At 40.9% G+C, this 16556-nt stretch overlaps 1 protein-coding gene across 1 annotated transcript in view; it reads right to left on the bottom strand.

The window, feature by feature from the left end:
* The window catches only part of necab3 (N-terminal EF-hand calcium binding protein 3), a 40363-nt gene that overhangs the window by 15152 nt on the left and 8655 nt on the right, over nucleotides 1-16556 (bottom strand). The window contains exons 3-6 of the mRNA XM_031844621.1: nucleotides 7445-7553; nucleotides 5662-5687; nucleotides 3556-3653; nucleotides 1927-2063 (exon numbers count right to left, since the gene is read on the bottom strand). Coding sequence (XP_031700481.1) covers nucleotides 1927-2063; nucleotides 3556-3653; nucleotides 5662-5687; nucleotides 7445-7553 — 370 coding nt within the window. The remainder of the gene's footprint in view (nucleotides 1-1926; nucleotides 2064-3555; nucleotides 3654-5661; nucleotides 5688-7444; nucleotides 7554-16556) is intronic.

Raw genomic sequence — 16556 nt, 5'->3', positions numbered from 1 at the left:
CTCTCTCTCTCTCTCTCTCTCTCTCTCTCTCTCTCTCTCTCTCTCTCTCCATTTATATCAGACATTCATTTAATTTTTGTATTCATCTTGCTTTCTCTATGACTCACTTGTTCTGTATCATCCTTTCACATTCTGCTCCCCCTCTGCCTCCCCCAGTCCCATCTCAATAATTCACCTTGGCTACATTCAGTCCATTATTTCCAATAATAATACCAGTGTGGCACCCAGAGGGGAGAGAGACACACGCAGCGGAACAGACAACCTCAGCTGCAAGTTAAGCAAATTGGGTGGCTGCAGAAAGTGGAGGAAGCATCTTTGTTATTCAAAATAGTCAACAGTCATTTGAAAGTGTGTGAAAGCCACTGGTCATGGTATTGACTTGTGGTGAGATAGATTTCTACTCATCAAAAGGTCCTTGACGGATTGCTCCTCTGAGCATCTTCTGCATTGAATTTCTTTAATAGGTGATGCATCAAAGAAATGCGGGGGCCAATGCCGAGGTCTTTGATGAACCACAACGTATAGAGAAAAGTATAAAGCGCATGTTTTTTTATAGTTCCCACAGGGACTGTGTCCCTTCGCGCAGTGGTTTACCAAATCCCAAATTGGTGGCAGCAATTTAGATCTGTTGTTTTTTTGCATGAGCTCCATTTACATTTCTTGAAAGTGAGGCTCTCTGACAGAAATATTGAATTTCAAGCAGTCTGCCTATTAGTGAGGCGACTGTTTGAATTACTGTGAGAATGTAAACAAAAGGCTTCTGGGAGCACTGATTAGTTGGAATTCCTTTCTGCTTAGACCGAGACTGACTTCACTGACAACATTTTCCTTTTTAACAGCATAGTCGTGGTGCTGCTATGCTTTATAGGGCTGCTTTCCGGCAATGCTTTTGATAGCATGGTAGAGGAACAAAGTAGAGTATATTTAGCAAAGTGTTTTGCTGTGCTGATAGTGGTCTGGCAAAGCTATGGATGATTTCCATATAAGTAATTCAAACTAATTGACCATTCTCTCCATCCGTCCTTAGACATCAGCATGGAACCTTTGGCGTTCTTCACCTCCATCGTTTTTGTGTATGTGGACACCGTGTTGTGTCTTAGCTACTGCTTACAGTGTTACATGCCGTATGTAGAGTGCCATTTCCTCATGTTTTTATTTTTATACTTCATGGAAAACAACGAAAAATGATACTTGAATATATATCCTGTTTTAAAACACATTACTCCAGGTGCCACAACATTAGGGAACAAAAAGAAAATTCTCCTCGCCATCCCAATCATTCAAACAGAGCTGGGTAAATCTTTACCCTCTCTTTTCATGTTTAGAAATATTTTAAGAAACAATGTATTTTAGCCTCCGATTCCTGAGTTGTTTTTCTTGTTGTGTTTTGGTATGTCATCCAACATAAAACCTTTTTCTTGCTGCCCATCTTGAGCAGGATTCCCTGGCAGAAGGGATATTGAATCTCAATAGGACCTTTCTTGTTAAATAAATGACAATAAAAAAACAAGAGGTTTTATTGTGTAGTTGCCACACTCAGATGTTTTCTGGTCTACTTAATCCCCAATGGGTATTATAAAGTAAAATTTGGGTTTACGAGAACGGACGTGGTCTTTTGTTGAGGTTTGTTGAAGTTGAAGCACCTTCATGGTTACAGGAAAACACAATTAACATCACATTACTTCCTGCTTTGGCATTGAATGTACACACAGGTCTTATTTTGTCTTGGTTCATTATTGTAACCTAGAGACCTGATAGCCAATCAGAATCTTGTCAGCTAACTTGAAAAATCTTCTTTATGTCAATCCTCTTTATTAAGGCCTTCATTAGGGTGAGTATCGTTGAAGACCATAGTGTAGTATAGATAATATCGTGTAATCTGTATATGTAACGCACAGTACAGACGTGTCATATTGCAGTACTGACGGGGCAGGGCTGCTCTGCTCTTCCACAGCCTCCATGGCACACTGCAGGGACCTCTGTAGGGACTGTAGCTGGCTGGACGTCTCTCTTAGCATGAACCTGGTGACAAACTGGCCCAACACACTGGAACCCTGGTACTCCTGAGAGACACACAGAAGGAGAGGTTAAAGCACATGATGCTCAAACAGAAGCAACAAGAATGTAAAAGCATGTCAGAGACAAGACAGACCACAGAGATGGGGGGGGGGAGAGAGAGAGAATTTGGTAGCTTCTCCAAAACAACAACAGGTAGACCTACTTGTGAAATGTGTAACAGCTGCAATTAAATGGACTAATTATTTATCTGAACGCATTAATTATTACCACACATCCAAATTCCAAGGTGGAATTCCCTCGATTCCCCAAACACAAACGTGATTACGCACTCTAAAAGGAGTCTTATTCAAGCAATGTGCTGATGAAGTAACATTGCATTAGCTCTTTGTTCAAACTTATAATGAGCAGCCTCAACTGAAAATGCATCATGTGATTATGATCCAGAGCACAGCTGCTAACTAGCGTTTGCAGAATGCTCTATGGATTTCCCCAAACTGACAGCTTTAAAAAAGAGCCAGAACAGAGGAACAAGGTGATCTAATTAAGAGGGGATGCATAATTATTCAGCACTCATCTCCTCTCCTCTTCTCGTTTAACAAGCATTGCTTTGTTTCCTGTGGTATTACGATTGAAATCCTTGATTCAAAGCTGTTACCTTAAAAAAAGCCCCCAGGCAATTTAAAAACTAAATGATGTATTTACTGGGAAGCAAGATATTAGGCTTCTTTAGAGTTTTAACCACACTGGAATATCAATTGAATAGTTTTCTCCAGTAGCAACATGATTCAAATTCATATAATGTCAAAATCCAGAGCTGGCAAGTCTCTCCAACACTATCAGCAAACCAACATTAGCAAAAATCTGAGAGATAACATTTCAAAGAATACCTCACTTTTTGGACCAACTGTGACACACGTTCTTTATCTTTATCCTACTAAGACTTATCCAATGACTCTTGTAGGAATAGTCCTACATTTTGGGAAATATGCCTATTTACCTTCTCGCCGAGAGTTAGATAAGAAGATTGATACCACTCTCTTAACTGTACAGCAGAGACTACCACCAACAGACTGTTAGCTTAGCTTAGCACAACATCTGCAAACAGTGGGAGACAGCAGCTACTTAATAACACGTTATGTCTCGTATGTAAAGGAACAAGATAGGTAATAGATAGGCAGATTTCTTTACCATTGGACAGAGCGAGGCCAGCTGTGGAATCTCCTGTAACTCTCGGCAAGAAACTGAATTTGCATATTTCCCACAATGTTGGACTATTCCTGTAAAATCAAGCATAATATACTGGTAATGTAATGGAAGTGTGTGTGACTGAAGTGTTTTTTATTCCTCTTTTGTTAACTCATCACTTTTGGGAAACTTGGCGCAGCATTGGCTCCATCTGTGCGCGTCAGTGTTTCCTCTCAGCACAAAACTAAGCATATTTGTAACAGAGACCCCCGACTTTGTGCATGTGTGCTTTTGTACTACAGAAGCTTGATTTTAAGCAAATTCCTATAAAACTAAAAAAAAAAAACTTACCTCTTTAGTTTTATCCATTGCCTTCAAAATGGCAACATTCAGGCTCTCCAGAGATGAAAGTACATTGAGATACTCCCCCAGGTGCTCAGAGAAATACTCTAATAGGAGACAGAAAACAAGCTGTCAGTGTCATTGTAATGTCAGAACAGTCATGACAGTTTGGAGACAAACTCTTATATGTTGCCATGACGGATTCCAATTAAAAGAAGGCCATGACAAAGGCAGCGAGGCTGTCGTAGACATGGGTAAAAATAGCCATCTTTAGTTTAATTAACAAGTTGAGTTGGAAGTATTTGATGTTCACATGCCTATGTGTCATTAACTCTCAATGCTCCCCATGAAGTGGATACTGTGTTTGATTAACCATCATATTAATCATCGAGTGTTATGACAGTAGCTCGGCCACGTACAGTTGGTGAGAGGAGCTTTAAGGATTCATTTGATACCAAAAATAAACAACTGATAAAGAAACTCCTCCACATGTCATTATTATTAATATTTATTTAAATAATCAAAGTAACTGTGTGGTGAAAGTGCTTAAAACCAAACCAGGAAAGCAGAGAACGACTTAGATCTTAGATAGTTCTTAATTAAAAACCTAATTTTACCACAACCAAAGAGTGCACTCAATATGACACACATATCCAAGGTTAATGGATCAGCAGCACCTTTTACACTGCTCTCACTCAGATTCAATGAAGCTATCCACCTGAATTTAACTCCTCTTAGAATCACTCGGTCAAAAGAAGAAGACCACGCCACGACTAGTGGACTAAATATGAGACAAGCGGAAGATTCCGTCATGGAAAACAGTCAACTTCTATTGACGTCAGATGGAAAAGATGCCATTTCCATTCAATAAATTATGCAGAGGTTTTATTCTCGGTACTATTGGTATTAACGGGTCTCTGCCCCATTTCTTCGCTTCATTCAGGCCATCTGACACTCACATGCATTTTTAAGTTGCTAAAAAATAGGTCAATAGATCTGTGCCATTTCTTTTTTCTTCAGATTAACGGATTAAAATCAGAGCTGTGGCTGGTGGTGGTGGTGGTGTTGTTGGTTGCAGTATATTATAGTACTTTTTCAACTCCCGAAATATCTAAAAGCAGAGAAGAAGAGAGGAGTTGAATGAGACAAGTGATACCACTCTTGTGTCTGTGCAACACATTCTCACCCCAATGCATCAAATACCGCAGCTTGGTCAGTGGCCCTATAAGCTTCAAACTATTATGCTCTACGTACCCCTCTGCCGTCAGCATATGCTTGTGACGTGACTGTCTTCCCAAAATTAACTCCTGTTTTCAGAAGTTAGGTTAGGCAACAAAACCACTAAGTTTGGTTTGGAAAGAGTGCGATTGACGTTAACTTGACTGACTTACAATTTACGTGACTTTGAGTTACGTGACAAACCACTTACGTGAATCATGTGACTAGCGACTCGTGTGACCGAAAGGTTAATGTTTACCTTTAGTTTTCACGCTTCAAGCTTCGGAAACCTCCCCTCCTGACACCTTTCCGATATCTCCCATATCTCTATTGATGGCTTATGTCGTCCTTTGAGTGTGGCCATTCTGATCAGCTTTCGACGATAGTGTAACCCGACTCTAAAACTTACAAATACACGTCATGTCTCATTTGGCCCTGCGTTAGTCTGGGACCTGTCCAGGGTGTAAGCTGCCTTCGCCCAATTTCAGCTGGGAACGGCTTCAGCGACCGTGAAAAGGATAAGCGGTTCCGGATAGTGGATGGATGGATGGATGGATGGATGGATGGATGGATGGGTGTCTCATTTGTTTAATTCGCGCAAAAGTCAAGTGTGAGAACAACGCATTGCACTGTTGAGCCGTCCCCATCTGTTTCCAGTATTTATGCTAAGCTAATCTAACATTCTACAGTCGATCTTCTCATCAAGCTCTTCGCAAGAAAGCTTTTAATAAGCGCATTTCCCAAAATGTGAAAGTATTGCTTTAAAGTTTTTCCATGCTCATATGGACCCGCAATAAGACAAAAATCACTGATATTGGCGAATTTTAAAGAGAGCAGTTTTACAGAAATTAAAGTACAACGACAACTTATTAATCAGACAAAGCACTTCCCACCAACCTGATAGCTTGTCAGTATCCAGATTGCTGTAACACAAGAGGAGATAAAGGTATTGAGAAAATGAATTAGGGAAATTCAAAGTCTGCTAGATAAACTGTGTGGCTCCAAACTGTGTGAATGTTACAATATTAGCCCAAGAAGGACACAGAAAAGTGTGTAATATGAACAGCTTAGAATATGTGTTCTTGATAGAAAGACTGCATGTTAAAGCAATCTCGAAGATTTGTATTGAAATAAATATCTGTTAAGTCACTATCTATTGCCATTGATGAAAGTATTATCCTATTTATATATTTGCAGTATTTTGAACTTGGTGTCTGTGGCCTAGAGATTTTTCTCCATTATATAAAAACAAAAAATTTAACTTTTTCTGAAAACGCGAAAGCCATATATCAACAAATTGCATCTTCTTTTGAACTCACTCCACTGTCATAAAAACATTGAGATCGACACATCCTTTGTCTACCATGTCTTTGTCTACCATGTCTACATGTACGGGTTATTTTCCCTATCAGATGCAGACGATAAGTGAAGCAGTGCAACGGCTTGTGTTATTAGAAAGCTCACACAGCAAATGCTTGTTTTTTTTTTCGGTTGTAAATTTCCATTTTGACAGTAATGAGTGTCCACACATCTCTGTTGCAGGCTATCATTACAATGAGCACAGACAATATATTTTCAATGGAGAGGGGTATATTGTCTGTGCTATATGACTTTTTTTTGTCTCAGAAGTGATATTATATAATTAAAAGTACAGGTATTCAGCACAAGAATGTCCTTTAATTAGGCATCAGAGCTCTGTTCATGCCAATTGCCTCAAAGCTTGGAGCGTGGTCACAGAGGTCCGAGGGCCGGTGTGTCCCATCGGTCCCAGCGTAACAGCATGTCCAAAAGCGATTTATCACACAGTGATGGAAGAACTGGCGCCACAACAAAACATTAAAAGCATTAAAAGCAGAGTTGTTATTGTAGCCAGACACTATCCTCACTCTAATTGGTTAGGCGTACAAAAGAAAAACATACAAAGTAAGCTAATCGATGCATCTCAATGTGCTGGTGCGTGGGTTTGTTTATGCTGGCAAGTGCCATCCTGTGAGACCAACACAGAGACTTGACAATCACAGTGAATTTATTATTTCACCTGAGCTGACACACAAAGGATTTGACAGTTACAAAGTCTGGCTTAGTCTTTCAGCATTGGGCCATATAAAGAAGCATATGATGAAGAAAAAAAAGGTTGCAAATGAATACAAATCTTGAATCTCCCAAAGATGACAGAAGAACTGACTTTAAAGAAAGGATAGCAAGCATCACTTATACCACGACAGGAGAGAAATGGTCTTTTCCTCTGTGGCTGCAGTGAGTTAAACATTCTCTGCAGACCAGTGATTTCAGCAGCAACCCTTGGGCGCATTTCTCTGATTGCAATTGCAGGCGAGTAGGTTTTAAAGTGGCTGGTACAGTCCACAGTATTTTATGTCCAAAGGAAGGGGGTAAACATTCATTCAGCCTGCTTGAGTTTGGCTGCAGGGCTCATTTTTTACTGAAGACTCCCTCCAGCTGTGAGACATTCAGCCTGTAACTGATGACTTGAAAGGAACACATTAACTGTGGCTTTGAGCCTCAGACACTTGCTGTTCAGTCTTTTTTTCTGCTTCTTTCTAACTGTGAAAGGCACACATTTAATATAGCACTTGTAGAAATAAAAGCACAAAACAACTATTAGTCATTTTTCACCATGAGGCATTGAAATCAGAGCTCATTTTGAATAACAAAAACTCACTTATTTTGTCGGCCATCTATGGAGAAGAAAAGCTCCTGCAGCTCCTCGGTAGTCAGGATTCCATCCGCAAAGTAAGTATTGAACTCCTCAAATGACAGCTTGCCATCATCTGAAACACGGAGTACAACACAAGAACAGGCCTACATCAGTACAGAAATTACTAGAAATAATACTAATTATAAGGGTGTAACATAAGTGTGTGGCCTCTAGATCGTAAAGTCCTAATAATCAGCCCTTGATCTTTAAAAAAAATTCTCATGGGAATCATGTTTTCAATTTACAATCACATAAAAAGACCCAAAACCAGTAAATTATCCCATATCGAGGCGCTGGAACCAGAGCGAGTTCGACATTTATGTCTTGGTTATAACAATTAACCCATCAACATTCAAAGTACAAAATTCAAAAATTCATTCTTATTTTATTATGTTGGATGTATAAGATAATGACATCCCGTATCACTGAAATTGTATTACAACAACAACTGTGCAGAAATATTCCACAAACTATAACTTTAAAATGGAAGAGGCCACATATTGTCAGCAGATTGGTTTTTTTTCTCCCTCTATTCAAACTAGTTAGCTGTGAGCACAGCTTGTTGTGACAGACAAGGCACAGAAAAATCAGCAGCAGAAGATGAATAGCTCGGTTGTCGTCTGTGAAGAAGTGTTCCTTTGCGAGCCTCCGACTTTATCAGTCTGTCTACTGGCAAAGCTTATATATCAGTCAGCAGTTAGTCTGGCAGAGAGAAGCTGCTAGATGTTTCAGTCCTCATAAGAGAGTCCACAGCAACCGATAGATTGGAGTCTGTGGATATTTCCTGAGCCACGACAGACACTCGAGCAATCAGAGGTAGGGAGTTGGACACTCAGTCAGTCAATGCGTGAATGCTCAGAGTGATAAAGTGGAGTCAAGATGACACACAGACAAATAAGTAGGACTGTACTGAATCAGACACACAGAGGGTCTCAATAGCTGTCTCTAAGACAGAAAAAAGTCCTCCAGCCATGTCATTGCTGCACCCATTAAGGAACCATCACCGCTCGTGTTCTGCCCTCTGAGTGCAGGACGACTGTTGGCATCACACTTCACTGTTGACTTGAGCAATCTACCCAAATAATGACCCTGTCTACACAAAGACGAGGTAAAATGAGAGCAGTTTAACATGCCATGGAGCGGCAGTTGGCTGACTCAGCAGAGCTGAAAATTGAAGGGCAAGCTTGAAGACCATCTGTTCAGCTGGAGCCTCTGAGATGCCGCTCATCATCACCTCCGACCTCTGAATATGTAGAGTGCTGGCACTTTGGCATATTTTCTCTCTTTTTCAGATCGTCTTTTCTACTTTCATTTATTGTTTATTTGACAGGAACGGATGCAATAAACATAGATAATTGCACAACAATTGTACAATAATGTGGAGCATTTAATAGTTACTACTAATTGCCCGTCCTTTAAAATAACAAATATAAAAATGTGTTCACAGACTATAAAGTTCACAGCGAATGATTTGTATTCTAGAGCCATGACGGCTCATTTCTTTTGTGCATGCTGGGAACAGACTGAACTGTCCTGGGGCACAAGGAGAACATTATGTTCATTCTTAAGTTGAAGGCAATCCTGTTAGTGTGGCTCCATATTTTTCTTGAAAATGCCCACTTAAGCCTGGGAGTACGAGTATATGGTTAACACGTGCTGAAACTCTTTAGTCCATGTTCTTTGCGTCAATCGTTTACTGAAATGGCAGCAAAACCCAAAAAGCAATATTATGCACTATAACCACGGTAAGCAAATAAAACTAAATTAATTCATCCATTATATAAATGGCTCTAACGCATCCTGTCAGTATATTTTATATCAAGATTCTTTGGGAAAGTTATATTCATGCAATAACATCATACTTTTTTATGCCTTTTATACTTAGTTGATGCAGTTTAATTTTGATGCCATCTGTAGTTAGTTTGTGGATCTGAGACTAAAAACCCCTCCACATATTTGTATTTCTCAGAGTGTTGTATTTGGAAGGATTCCTAAATTTGGGGTGCCAAGGCAGCAGTTATGCTCAGAAGTGACATTCTTGATAATCAGTTTGATGGATGACTGATGACTACCAGCAGTCTCTTCGATATTCACTTTGACAGTTCTGAGTCAAATGTCTTCCTCATGACAGGGGGATGGCCGCAACAAATACACAAGCCTGCCCTGGGCATCTATGTTTCTTACTTCCTCTATTATTAGAAAGTTCTATGATCCCTATACTTGTCACTCTAAGGGGCCTTGTCACCAGGGGAAGCCTTTTTGCACAGTATTCAACGCTGCGGGTTTGCACGTGGTTAACGTTGTGAAATGGTGGCGGTTGGGTTTAGGCAACGCAACCACTTAAGTTAGAAAAAAATAAGTGCGCTTGTAACGTAACCTAAACTTCAGACTTAACATCATGTGACTCAGTGACCTATAGCGTCACATGACATAACGTAGTCAGTAAAAGTCCCTTTTTTTGGTTTCGCACTGGACACCAACGCAGGTCCCCTGAGTAAAAGTCCCGGGTTTGTTTGTCCCTTCCAGCAAAGGGGTATTCAGTTGGTTGCAATCTGCGACTTCACCGCAAGACGCCTCTGAATCCGACACGCTGGTCCTTTAAATGTCAAACAGCAATCCTGCTTTTAATCTCACCCAGATCCTCCAGGGATGATGGTGAGAGGTGGATGGCATTAAAAGCTTCAGAAACTTGAAGATCCACGGTCAGATGAGGGGATTATGTGTTTGCTACATCAAGACTCATACCTGTTGGCCTCCTCTCAATCCCAGTGTGTGCATCCTCACTTCAATCACACACACACACACACACATCTCTTTTGATGACAAAAGGGAGGATGGGAGGATGAAGGAATTGATGCAGCGCTTATTTGCCAAATGGAACATCCTTGTTCAGTCAAGCATCATTCTGAAGTGATGTTTATCATTTATGATACTTTAAGCAGCTGTATTATTTATCACCAGGCCTGTATTGGGTGTACTGTTCTGCACAGATTTGTTGTCTTTCACAGAATAGTTTCTCATGTTTTGGGGTCTGGGCCCCATATGAGGTCACTTGATAAGCAGAAAGAGTCAAGGGGGATTTCTAGAATTGATATTTTAATATACTTAAACATTTCTTGAAGCACAACCTGGCAAAATGAAACAATTCATAAGCTCTCTTTCTCTCCCTCACAGCTTGCATACAATCAGAAAATGTCATGTAGCGTTGCATTTTAAACTGTATTTGTCTCAAACGTATCGCTACATTTATTCATCCTGCGACAGTCCTATCAGAGCAGCCACAGTAATCAGTTACTAAACAGATTCCCAACCCAAATGCCAGCTGATGCCTCGAGATTGATGAATCATTCATGCATGGCCCAACAAAAAGGAACACACATGGGTTCCCTAAGTAGATCACAGTTTCCAATAACACTCCTAATATACACATTGTGTATATTATGAACATAACCTTTGAAGCATTGCTCCCGTCATGTTCCCAGTTCATGTGAAGCTATTCCTGGACCATTTTCAGGGAATAAAGTAAGTTTCCTTGTAAATAACTCAATCATAGTTGGCAAATGAATCATATCTCTGCATCAGCAAATGTCATTGACCTGGTTTGAAAGGAAACAGGAGCTAATTGAACAAACAAAATACCTTTGAATGTCTTGTTTGTTGAAAATTAGACCTAAAACAATTTGTTTTATCTGCTGTTAATTTTTCATGTTATCAAGCGCTGATTTTTTTTTTTAAATAGAAAATGCTAAAAAAAACAAACAGAAAAGCTCAAAGGCTAAAGAATAAATCATTTTGCATGTTTAGTGATTCATAGGATCAAGAAATAATTCAAACACCACACCTTGACGACAGGGTAGAATCCAAAGCAGTAAAGAAAAATGAGACTTAAAACCCAACCATAACCATTTATCACTGAGCAGTTGTTTCATCTAAGAAACAACAAACCGCCAGTACGTAGAGCACAGATGTGGAAGAGAACATGTGCACAGCAAGAAAGGCATCTTCCAACTGTGTGACATCCTCCTTTAAATGGAACCAAAATCTAAGTAGTCAAAGCTTCATACAACAAATTGCTTCACAGGCAATTCTATTAATACAGCAAAATAAAAAGTAGCTATAAATCATACTTAAGCCAAAAGCAATGTGCATAAATTGCTGTTTAATACTCAGTCAGAAAAAAAAATTACTGAAGAATTTCAAGGTGAGAAAAATGTTTCCAAGGACAGACTTAGGCTGGTGTAATGTGCTTATTCTGCAACACAGCAGGACACAGACGGCTCTTATGTGGCCTTTTCTCCTTTAAAAAAAAGTAAATACTCTCAACAAAGTGCTCACAAGACCAGAGTAAACACGAACCAAATGAGTAAGTGAGGAAGTCCTGTAAAGTAGGGCACAAAGTAGGCCGCGCTCTTATCTCTCCAAAGGTTAGTCTCGTTGCTGCCTCTCCTAAGTGGTTTATAAATTCCCATAAATGCATCACAGCTTCAAAAGCAACTAGCATTGCTCAGAGAGTTGGGTCTTGTTTCTTTCTACTACTGTAGACCCAGACCATTGCAGATTCTGGTATTCTTATTACTGACGCTCTACTTAAGATGTGTTCCACCAGGCCATCTGTGAGGACATCTGTGATATAAGCTGCCTTTGCATAGCCATATCCCAATTTAAGCCTTGACGCTGCTTTTAGATCGCATATCATACATGCTTCTCGATTCTCCACCTCACTAATGGTCTGAAGCTCGCTGGTCTTTTCCTCCACGTTGGAGCTGCTGTCAGGCGAGAAGCGAGCTTCATTAAAAGCTGAGGAGAAACAGAGGACATGATCTCTTCAGCTATCACACTGGAAAGTGTGTTCTGGGAAATATGAATATCAGGATAAAGAATATCATTTCCCCACTAAATTTGAAGTTTATTTTTGTATTGACCTGCTTTTTAAAACTAAACTTTAAATCTGCATAACAATTTCAAACAGGATTGCTGATCTGTGACCATTTTGCCAATTAGGTTGTGACGGTTATGTAGGGTGGCTCATTATCCTAATATTCGGTCTGAAACCATTAAAAGCATACGTTTGGACCACAAAACGGCGATGAACATGAACTGGGTTTAATTGAATTCTTCGCAGTTCTTTACAATCGGCTCTTATCTTACTCAATGTCCGCTCACTAGCTTCTTCCACAGCTTTCAACTCTATTACCAGATTAGTACAAAAATCAATCTGGATTGGTTGGTGAAGAATGTAGTTTTATGCTGGTAATAATTAATTTGATTTGGCCACTTGATGTCAGTGGAACAACCTCTTAAATCAACACTGACAAATTATCACAATAAAGTTTAATGGCTTTGTAAATCCTGATGACACATTGTGGTGCTATGGACCTTATCTTTATTTTGTTAATAATATCACATTACTTAGTCTATAATCTCAGTGGTGTTCATTGCCTAAAAGATGAAAAGCAGTGAATGTAGCGCAGCATAGATCTTCTTTGTGTTTTCCTTTCATATTAACGCTCCTCCTCCTCCTCCTCCCACCATCCTTTCTCCACGACTGGTGCAGTGATGACGTCTGAACTGAGCTCATTCCAATAAAAATTCTGACAGTGGATTCGATTGTGTCGGGTATGGAGACACAGTGATCCGGACCAATCAGCATCCTGTAAGGAGCTACTGGCAGCTAAGGGAGGGGTTTAGGTGTGTGTGACGCCTTGGTATGATTCTAAATTCAATGAACTTTAACAAAAGTCTGCAGCACAGTCTACGCATGAGTTCAACATGGGATCATTTTGTGCCAATGACCAACAAACACACACTCAAAGAGTACTGGCTCTTCAATCAGAACAGCCCACACCGCATAATGAAGTTCAGTCTCATTTCATGGGACTTGTTTAAATCTGCAAAGGCAAGACAATGAGCCAAGTAAAATAAAACGAGACAGCTTGAGGAAAGGTGGGTACAAAAAAAGCAATTAATTCACATTCCCAGAATGATTTTTACATCGTAGAGTAGACTGATGATACATCGCAGTGTAAGAGGATCCAGGGGGTATTGAGACAAATTGTAACTTCAACATACTCCCTTTGATCCCTTGTGATGCTTCTACGGTTTGATCACCAAAACTAACAAACCTGCAGTACCCTTAAGGCTCCTTCAACAAAAGTCATTTTACAAAGATATTTCAATTCATGCCTGTATTGCCTGGACATTGTATCACAAAAAATGGCACCGATTATATATATATATATATATATATATAATATATATATGTGGATGCATATAATGTTGGAGTTTACCAGTGTATTCTGTGTCATTTTATGCCATATTCTGATTGATTGGTTTGTAGACAAAATGATAACAGAAGTCACATGGTTAGAATTTAGGTCCTAAATTTCTGACACAGTCAGAGACTCTTTGTTCGCAAAAAACTCTAAAATGGACATGACTTTCAGTGCATTTAGGCGGTGGTGGAATGCAGCTACATTTACTCAAATACTGTCCATAAGTATTTTCATTGTATGCTACTTTATACTTCTACTCCACTACATTCTGGAAGCCAGTAATGTAGTTTTTACTGTACTACATGTATCAGGCCATTTACTTACTTTGCTGATTCAGATTTATTTTGATTATATTTTGATGCTAATACTTTTACTAAATAAGATTTTGAATGCAGGACTTTCAGTCGTAGAAGAGTATTTCTACATTGTGGTATTGATTATTTTAGTTAATTGAAAAGTCTAAATACTTTAGTATTTTGGTATTCAAAACTGTAGCACTTGTAGCATTGCTGGTAAGTATAAATAGAAAAGGGATTTAAGTGTGGCTGTGGAACTGGAGGCGAGTAGAAAACAAGATGGTGAATTGAAGAAGGCAGCAGTCCTCCAAAAAAGGTGGTGGTTTTATAAACCAAACATCACAATGAAACAGAGGAGAAGAACAACAGTCCCAGGGAAATTAACAAAGAGCAAATAGAGTGAAAATAAAACTGAAGTAAAGCAGCAAGCTGCCAACTAAAACACCTCTCCCACAGTTTATGCCTAAGTGGCTTTATATCCCCCTCCTGGCCCCACCCTATTACTGAAGCCCTGCATGTGAGGAGGTAAAACAAAATCCCACTGAAACCTGATCCTAACAGCAAACATCACAGAGGTTAATACACACTGCACCAACACATAACCCTGGTTAGGGAAAACGTATTTCATTTTATGTCTTTGTGATTAACTTTAGAAATAAAGTAAACTAATTGATAGCTCCACCCGCTGCCTCACTAGACACAGGTGGCCTGAATCACCTGATGACCGTGATTGCTGTGGGACATGTAGAGAATGGGCATGTGAAAAGGAAAAGGGTGTAATTGTTTAGAATTTTCTATTACTTTTTATTTTCAGTGTCATTTAAGTTTAGTTGTATTTAGTTTTCATATATTGATGATTAGTTTTACAGTAGTTTTTTTAATTATTATTAGTTTTGTAACCAGGCAATATCATTTCAGTTTAATTTTCGTTTTTTTAATAGTTTTTATTTCGTTTCAGATTGCTAACAATACTTTTTATGGCTTATTTTCGGTTTTGTTTCAGTTTTCGTTTTCAATAATTACCCTGTTTTCATCTGACAACCAAAAATTGCACGGTCCATAAATGCCAATCCTCCCACTAACCTGCTTTAAGGTACTAAACATAAGCATGAATTTAAGGAAAATGTGTTAGAATTATCCATCCATCCATCCATTTTCCACCGCTTATCCGGGGTCGGGTCGCGGTGGCAGCAGGTCAAGCAGGCTGACCCAGACCTCCCTCTCACCGGCAACATGTTCCAGCTCATTCTGGGGGATCCCGAGGCGTTCCCAGGCCGGCTGGGAGATGTAATCTCTCCAGCGTGTTCTGGGTCTTCCCCGGGGTCTCTTCCCAGTTGGACGTGCCTGGAAAACCTCCAGTGGGAGGCGTCCAGGAGGCATCCTAATTAGATGCCCGAACCACCTCAGCTGACTCCTTTCGACGCGAAGGAGTAGCGGCTCTACTCCAAGCTCTCTCCTGATGACCGAGCTCCTTACCCTATCTCTAAGGCTGAGCCCGGCCACCCTACGGAGGAAACTCATTTCGGCCGCCTGTAGCCGCGACCTTGTCCTTTCGGTCACGACCCAGAGTTCGTGACCATAGGTGAGGGTAGGAACGTAGACCGAGTGGTAAATTGAGAGCTTTGCCTTCCGGCTCAGCTCCCTCTTCACCAAGACGGTCCGGTGCAGCGCCTGCTTTACTGCTGCAGCTGCACCGATCCGTCTGTCGATCTCCCGCTCCATCTTACCCTCACTCGTGAACAAAACCCGGAGATAATTGAACTCCTTCGCTTGAGGTAGGCACTCCGTCCCCACCTGGAGGGAGCAATCCACCGGTTTCCGGCAGAGAACCATGGCCTCAGATTTGGAGGTGCTAACTCTCATCCCCGCCGCTTCACACTCGGCTGCAAACCGCCCCAGTGAATGCTGGAGGTCACGATCCGAGGAGGCTAACAGGACCACATCATCTGCAAATAGCAGAGAAGCGATCCCGAGACCCCCGAGACTGACGTTCTCCGCCCCCAGGCTGTGCCTAGATATCCTGTCCATGAAAATCACGAACAGGACCGGTGACAAAGGGCAGCCCTGGCGGAGGCCAACACCCACCGGGAACGTGTCTGACTTATTGCCGAGAATGCGGACACAGATCCTACTGCAGTCGTACAGAGACCGGATCGCCCGTTGTAACGGGTCCTGCACCCCATACTCCCGCAGCACCCCCCACAAGACCCCCCGAGGGACCCGGTCGAAAGCCTTCTCCAAGTCCACAAAGCACATGTAGACTGGTTGGGCAAACTCCCAGAACCCCTCCAGTAGTCTTGCGAGGGTAAAGAGCTGGTCCACTGTTCCACGGCCGGGACGGCATCCGCACTGCTCCTCTTGAATCTGAGGTTCGACAAGCGGTCGGAGCCTCCTTTCCAGCACCCTGGCATAAGCCTTCCCCGGGAGGCTGAGTAGTGTGATACCCCGGTAATTCGAGCACACTCTCCGGTCCCCCTTTTTGAAGATGGGAACCACCACCCCGGTCTG

This window comes from Anarrhichthys ocellatus, unplaced genomic scaffold, assembly GCF_004355925.1.
Source record: "Anarrhichthys ocellatus isolate YVR2014 unplaced genomic scaffold, GSC_Weel_1.0 scaffold1, whole genome shotgun sequence".
NCBI classification, from domain to species: domain Eukaryota; kingdom Metazoa; phylum Chordata; class Actinopteri; order Perciformes; family Anarhichadidae; genus Anarrhichthys; species Anarrhichthys ocellatus.
This window is presented reverse-complemented; position numbering and strand designations above follow the sequence as displayed.